Genomic DNA, 8,276 nt, shown 5'->3' with positions numbered 1-8,276 from the left:
CCCTTCCCTCTTCTCTGTCTCACAATCAGCCTCGATGAAAAAGAGTCTGGCTTAACAAATCTGAGCCTGATCCACAGAGGCTGCATACTATGGGCTTGTCTTAGAGCTAATATGAGAAGGGAGGTTTTGAGAAAGATTTCAAACTGGAACAGTGGTATCAATTTTATAATTAAATCAGTATTTAATTGGTGATTTCAATTGAATTAAATGAGTTAAAGATCCAAATAACTATTTATGTTGTTTAAATTACATTACATGGGAAACACATTCTCTACTTTTGTGTATGGCGTCTATATAAATCGGTAATTTGTACGGAAAATGTGGCACACATCTTTAAAGACGTTATAGAATATTTTATGATTTGCTTTTAGAACTTCTTATTCTTCTTAAATGAGTTAGCTTTCATGAAGTTTGATTTAGATCTTTTAACAATGATTTCCGCGCTGAGATTATATATAATGTTTTATGATTTGATTTTGTAATTTAAGCTTCCTTGGGTTTGATCACAGTTCTCTGTAAAATTGGAAGCTACCTGAAGTGCAAAGACTAATACTCAGGAAACTCAGCTTGATAAATGTTCCCCTCCTGCGAGCACAACCTGCTTCTTGTTTCATCTCATTTTTCACCATTGATATATTGGAAATCTGGCCAGGATCCAGCGTGTTCCATCCTGATGCACATTTTCTCCTTCGTGAAGCTGCCAAGACCGTACTGCAGAAGTATCTCGTAAGTAAAGGCGAAACCAACCTCCTTACTGCTGTCACCCTATAAGCGAGCAAAAGAGAGACCCAAGACAAGTGGCCCATGCACTGTCAAACTTTATTTCGTTCATGCCAAAAATACAAAAATGGAATGCATTCAATCCCTCACCTCCTCCTCTAGATTTCTCTATATATATTCCTAATAACATGCCCTTGTCTTTTGGCAAGAGGAAGTCAGTGTGGGATTCCTGCATGCTACTGTTTGTCGATTGAGTGATATAAGACTCTAGAAAGGACCTCAGTATCCAGGGAAGGTCAGCTGTGTTCGCTAGAGGAGAATTGTGGGGGTGTATGCAAATGCTTAATGGTCATGCCACTTCTTAGCAAGGGTTGGAGCACAGCCACGTAGCTTCTAGTCTCATGGCACTATGCCCTACCTGCATTGCACCGCATTTCATCATAAATACTTTCCTGCTATGTCTCCATTAAGTGTCTCATCTAATCAGCAAGAAAAAGTTGCTGATTACTGAGATTATAGGAGTTACTGAACGGACATTGCTTCTACAGGTCTCTAACAAAAGGGATGATTGACTTGTATGTTGTATACTTTGTGTCTGAGCTCTTACTATTTCACAATGGAGAATCTATTACACATAGGACAACACATTGTAGAATTAACGTTTTGGCAAAATATTACATCAACATTGGCAGGAAAAATACATATGAAATAACCTTAGAGCAGGCAGCCTTCAGCATTACAGCAATGTAACTATGCAGACGGGTTAAAGTGGTTTTACAGTAGTAGATAGTCATGAATACTACCATGTATACCAGAAAACAAGACAGGGTCTTATATTATTTTTTGCTCCTAAAGATGTGCTAGGGCTTATTTTCAGGGGATGTCTTATACAGTCTGTTTTCTTTTGTTGATGCCTGCTTTCTTTGATGACGAGTCCTGCTGTATTCTTTAACTTTTTTAACGGTTTGGACACTTCCTTATGAAACCGCATCTAGGGCTTATTTTTGGAGTAGCGTTTAATGTTAAGCATACTCCAAAAAGCCCCCCAAAAATCATACTACGGCTTATTTACGGGGTAGGTCTTATTTTTGGGGAAACAAGGTATTTTACAAAAACAGTGCCACATCTGTAAATGGTTTATGTCGGGCAGCTCGGCTCCATTGAAGTGATTGATGCTGACCTGCACTGCAATACCATACACAACCTGTACTGTCCTGTAGAATTCCTATAACATTAAATCTTTTTTTCAAAGCTCATTTTACAATAATTAGTTTTTTAAATGTTACTTCTCTATAAAAATCCAAAGATTAGCTCTTCTCCAAATATTACTACTAGATTAGAGACGAGCACCAAAAAAAATATAATCCCCCAATTTTGATTGGTTAACTCCAACACCATGGGCAGGTTTGTTTTTTAAAAATTAATTTTATAATAATTAGTTTTTTAAATGTTAACACTGTTTTGTAAATAGTAAACAATATTATATATCCAAGGATTTTAGCTCTTCTCCAAATATTAATGCAAGATTAGAGACGAGCCTAATTAAAATATTATTCCCTCAATTCTGATTGGTTAACTTCAAATTATACCACCATGAGCAGGTTGTTTTTTTTTGTTTGTTTGGTTTTTTTTTTAAACTAATTTTACAATAATTAGTTTTTTAAATGTTAACATTATTTTGTAAATATTAACACTTGTCTATAAACATATATACAATAGTATTTATATCCAAGAATTAGCTCTTCCCAGAGCACCAAATAAAAACATAACCCCCCATTTCTGATTGGTTGACTCCGAATTATGCCACCATAGGCAATGGGCAGGGTGTTTATGGTTACGAGGAATAGGCAGTCACTTGTGTGGGAGAAAATTTATAGAGATTCTCCGCAATTTTTTGCTGTTTTTTTTTTCTAAACTAGTAAGTGTTTTCATGTTTAAATAAGAACACTAGAGACTAATAGGGAAACGTATAACAGGGAATCTGTTAGCACAACATGACTGTTCAAACTAAGCACAAGCACTAAGTGAACCATTGGCGTGGCCAAACAGTTCCACGTACCTTCCCAACCTACTTGATTTCCATTTATCAACACTCACCGTCTAATTCCTAAAAAGCCAGTGCTAGCAGTCAAGGAAGAGGGGGTGGCGATAGATGAAAAACAAGAAGGTTGAAAGGTATTCTGTACAGCTGAGCTATGCCAGGGGTGAACTGAACATCTGTGCTTGGTCTAAACAGTCATTTTGTGCTGACGGACTCTTTATATAAATTAATGATTGATTATTCATCCATGAACATTATACTGACTGGTGATAGTGCTACTAACAGACTTTGCCTTGACTCTGCGATCATCTGTGGTGGTAAATTACATGAAATATATTCACATTTTTGTACTTGCTGAAGATTTCCTACTCAGTCTTGACAATTCTGTATGCTGCATAGTGAACACATTAATATCCAAATCATACAATATAAATATCGGAAAACATAAATTGCGCCAGTGACAAAGTTATTTGGCAACTGTTAGCACCATGGCTTATCAAATAGACATCAACATAATTCTCTCCTGAGTTCCAAATAGACGTCACGAACCAGCACATGTCAATCACTATTATTGAACCTGATCACCCAGTGCTGTGTGAAATCTAGTGAAAATTGAAAAGATCAATATATGCGAAAAATGCTGTTATGTCGGAGTGACTCAGCTCGCATTGCTCTGTGGTTAAACTAGCAAATTGGATTATGTTATTAGGCATACATTATTTTTGCAGGACTTACAGTATTTAGCTTTGTCCAGGCTGTGTGAACTTTTAAGTGGTTTTTCAGCACAGAGTATGTTACTATAAATTATGCATCTTGTAGATTTTACACTGAGAGAATGTCTATAGAGGACAAAAATGGTGCTTAACCATAGACTGGTACGTGACTATTGCTCATATTGATTCGACTGACTATAGTACCTGATACGTGAATGCCCAATATTTGAACATGGAAGAATTTTTTAGTTTTTTTTTTATTCAGGGGCTAGTTTTCATTTCTTCATATAAAATATACAGACCACTTAATTGTTTATTGATTTATGTGTATTCTGAGTGACTTCAACCCTTTGATAGAATATGTCCTTCCCAATACATTAATACTGCCACTTTTATGTGCGAATATCTGCAAAAACACTGCAGGATACATTAGAAACGTAAGTGATCGTTCAATTAGATGTTTAGAACTTTTTGAAATGTTATCATTTAGTATTAAATGTATTTGAAATGACTGGTTTGCTTATTAAAAATAATTAAAGAGAACTTATAGCGTCTCGCAGATTTAACGGCCTTCCTGGCAAAGTTGATATTCAGATGTAATTAGTAGGAGAAGCAACGCAAGATAAATAGTATTACAAACATTTCCAAATCATGAAAAGTCGTTTTTGTAGGTAACATAGCACATGAAAAATAAGTATATTTCACATTTTAAAAATTAGCAACTGAGAAGGAACATAAAGATGAGATACATTTCAAAACTCTCCAATTTCAGCAAAACAACCTGATCACACATAGTGTATGGCGGCGTTCTGACTCTTCCCTAAGGGCTGATGTTACATTTCTAGAAAGAAAGTGGTCCATCAGCAGCTCATTCCCCTCTCCTCAGTGAGAATACACATGAATGCTCAGCCAAGTTGAGTGTGCATGTGTAGATAAAGGGGAAGGATAGCTGATGATGGAGCAAGCATTCAGCCAACAGCTATATGGCGCACACAGACAGAAAAGGACCCCATGCAAGAACAATATATGGGCCATTTGCAGTCCAATAACTTATCATAATGCACAATTTCACCTGCTTTGGGGATAGAAATGGGCCCCCTTACTTCTGGGGCCCCTCTGCGATTGCACAGGTTTCCCCAATGATATATAAGTCAGGGGTGCACATATTATTGCTGCAGCTGTACAGGGGCCCAAGGGGTAAGGGGGCCATTTCCAATTCCAAATCAGTTGGAATCTTGCATAATAATAAGCAATGGGCCCATATTCTGTTCTTGCACAGGGGCCCTCTACTGTTTTTGTCCGACAGTGAATTATTAGTTATGTAGCCATCTTATTATTACGTACATATTTTAGGTAAACCAGGTTATATCAGATAAGGGCGATGGTTAACGAATACTGATTCTTGAGACGTTATCTAGTAACTGAATCTAATACCAAATTTTCTTAGTTAAATGTCCAAAGATTACCATTGAAGGACCATGATAGAGCCCAAGGATCCTAAAACCAAGAGCACAATTCCTATAACTTGCAATTGGAAAATGTAATGAATAGTGAACAGGTTATCTTCTGTTTCCTCTTTGTAGCAACAGCTAACAAGGGTAGTTATTTATAAAGGGAACCTGCCATATTGTAAATGCATCCCGCTCTCTGGACAGTGGAGCAGAATGATATATAGCTTTGTTGGAAAAAGTTTTATTATAACTTGTATTTTAGCCATCCTTGGTGTTTGTATGAATAGTCCAGTGGGCGGTCCTACTAGGGATTGACAGCTATCTCTGCATGCAGTTATACAGGAAGGACTGTCAATCACTGAGTAGGACAACCCACTGAACTCATATACAGACTTCAGGGATTTCAATAAATAAAAAGCAAGTTTTAAAGAAATTTTTCCCACATAAACATTTGCATCAATCCGATCAGCTGCTCCTGCTCCATAACATCCTGTCTACAGATCAGATACGATTGTCAACATGACAGGTTCCCTTTAAGAATTCAAATGAATTAAGAATACTAGAGAGCAGTAAAAAGAACCATGGCCTTTCTCTATCCTCACATGTGATCATGTCCCTATCTCTAAAGATACATCTCTTGGGACCTTGTATTTCTGTATCTATGATCTGACTGAAGGTATAAAGAAAGAATAAATGGCAGCACTAGCTATATATAGCCACTGCACATATCTGGGTCATTAGCTTCAAATGCTAAGGGCCGCACTTTTGTAGAAGTCAAACCCATGTCAGTAACCCCCTTAGTTGTCTGAATGTCACAGCGCCCGTCTACTGCAAGCAAAGGAGAAGAGGTGCTTTGATCAAGAGAACAAGCAACCATGCAAATGGTTAGCTGCAAATTTTCTGTATACGTTGTAGTTTTAGACAACCCATGAAAAATGCTAAAAAAGAGATTAAAAGTCCTGTTCCATTTTGTCAGCGAGGAAGCAGCATCATCCAAAACAGGGGGAGGTCACACAGCACGGTGCAGTGTCAAGTTCTTTCCTAATCGCAACCCTATATATGGCAGTTTTCAGCTTTATTATTTAATACAGACAATAGCTTTCATTCCTTTGATACAAAAGCTGGAAATAAAAAAGGAGTTGTGCTATCACCTGATTGCCAGTCCCCAGATGCCTCTCCATAAAATGTCCATTGGTAGGTTTTTATGATAGGAGGGCAACCTCAAGGCATCTCTCTGTTTCCCCTTTTGCAAGTCCCTTACATTTTGTGCTGTTCTCCTGCATCTCTCTCAATTCCCAAGGGTGTGTAAAGTGCTGCATGCAATCCCTTGGACCTTGGGAAGAGTTGGGCCTGTTCTTTCCTCCGGCCAGCCTCCAAAATAGAAGGGCCTTTTTGCAATGAAGAGGTTAAAAACTGAAGGAAACGATAAGGCAGGCCATTTCTGAATCTCCGTCTGAGCCCCAGATTATCTGCAAATCTTAGTGGAAAACTGAAAGAGAAGTAAGCAATGGTAATTAGAGCAGAGAAATGATTGAAGAAAGCATTAGGCTAAACACATTAGTCTCACTTCTAAAGGGTTGGAAAACATGATCGACATGTGAATCGTTTCTACTGGGGCATAAGAAATGATGTGATGCAACCTGAGAAACAATTGTCATGGTCTTGGGAGTAAATAGTGATATATCAAACAAGGTTATCTATACGAAGTCCATAAACAGTCAAGCCAGTGGGCATGGGGTGCCAGATAGACAAGTCTCCCAATTACAGCCCTCAATTTAAAGGTAACCAAACAGATCCCCCCAAACTCCTAATCCATCAATATTACACTCTAGAACCTTCTTCCTGTATTCTATTAATGTTTTTGATATTCCAGTCTAACATTTATATGTGTGGCCAAACTAGTTAAAGAGGACCAACCACCAGGATTTTCCTATATAAACTAAAACCAGAGCTATACTGGCGCCATCAGGCTGATTCTATACATACCTTTAGTTCTGAGATTGGATGTATAGTTTTTGACATATAGGCAAGTAAAGTTTGTGAAATTCACTGTTACTTGATGGATAGGTGCAATGGAATATCTAATAGGTGGGTCGGGTTTTGCTAGTTCTTCCCGCCCCTGTCTGTCTGCCTGTTCTTCCTCCTTCCTTCCTCCCCCTGTAATAACAGAGACAGGGGGAGGAAAGATAGCCAGGCAGACAGGGGCGGGAAGAACTAGCAAAACCCGACCCACATATTAGATATTGGGGTACGCTTCAACAAAAACTCCAACTGACGTGACCTTCTACATGGGTAAGTTAATTGTTTTTCTTTTGGACCTATTTTCCCATTTACACAGATGGATTATTATGACTTAAGTTTGGGTTCATTTATATCACTATATGGACATCAATTTGGTCCTTTCTGATTGCATTTAATCCCCTGTTAGACTTCTATGCTTGACTGAACCCTTTGGCATGTCAGCATTTGCTATACACTGCAAATTGTCAGGCTAGTTTTTATAGGTCCACCTACTCTAATCATTTTGTAGGGTCTATTGTGCCAATTTTCCCTTGTCCTCATTCCCTGCAATTTATATGAATTGTTGTAGTGCATTTTGATGTGTCATCCCCATCCCTTATATTTAATAAAAACAAATTTTTATATGCAACTATTTGGTATTGGGTGATATTAACTATGTTGATACGTAATGTTGGCACACTAAGGCTGTGTGCACACGTTGCGTTTTTTACCGCGGACACGCTGCATTTAGAACCGCAGCGTTTCAGTGGCAAATTGCATGCGTTCAGCTTTCCCAGCAAAGTGTATGGGAAAGCCGAAAAATCAGTGCACACACTGTGTTTCTAAACGCAGCGTTTTTGATGCCAAAAATCGGTCGGAAAGAAAAGCAGCATGTCACTTCTTTTGTGCGTTGTGGCTGCGTTCTCTCCCCCATTGTAATCAATGATGCGGGTCAGAACGCAGCTACAACGCAGTTCGCAGCATTTTTGTTGCGGTCTGCATGCTTTATCGGCATACAGAACGCAGGCATTTACCTGGAAGTGAGGTCAAGAGGTTTCCTGTTGACCTCACTTCCTGGCAAAGTTCAGGAAAGCGCCCAGTGTCGCCAAAGTGCCCGCCCCGACCCCCGACCCCCCTCCCGAAAATCCAACATGGCCGCGCGCACAGCAGTGCACCGGCCGCCCTACTCCTGTCGCATGTGCAATAACACATGCGACAGAAAACTGCTCCCCAGGCCCTGCCAGGTCACCCCCTATTCCCCCCGGTGTCCTCCGGTGTCCCCCGGTAACCCCTGTACCTGTCGCAGCTGACGGCTTCCTGTGTTCAGTGTGAGCTGCGCTGGCTGCTGCT

The 8,276-nt window shown here is 39.2% G+C and overlaps 1 protein-coding gene across 1 annotated transcript in view; it reads right to left on the bottom strand.

The window, feature by feature from the left end:
* Positions 1 to 798: 798 nt before the first annotated feature.
* The window catches only part of TRARG1 (trafficking regulator of GLUT4 (SLC2A4) 1), a 66,449-nt gene continuing 58,971 nt past the window's right edge, over positions 799 to 8,276 (bottom strand). Inside the window, exon 3 of the mRNA XM_075335227.1 lies at positions 799 to 6,414. Within this exon, the coding sequence (XP_075191342.1) occupies positions 6,404 to 6,414 (11 nt within the window). The 3' untranslated portion in view covers positions 799 to 6,403. The remainder of the gene's footprint in view (positions 6,415 to 8,276) is intronic.

The sequence above is a fragment of the Anomaloglossus baeobatrachus genome, chromosome 2, assembly GCF_048569485.1.
Source record: "Anomaloglossus baeobatrachus isolate aAnoBae1 chromosome 2, aAnoBae1.hap1, whole genome shotgun sequence".
Classification (NCBI taxonomy): domain Eukaryota; kingdom Metazoa; phylum Chordata; class Amphibia; order Anura; family Aromobatidae; genus Anomaloglossus; species Anomaloglossus baeobatrachus.
This window is presented reverse-complemented; position numbering and strand designations above follow the sequence as displayed.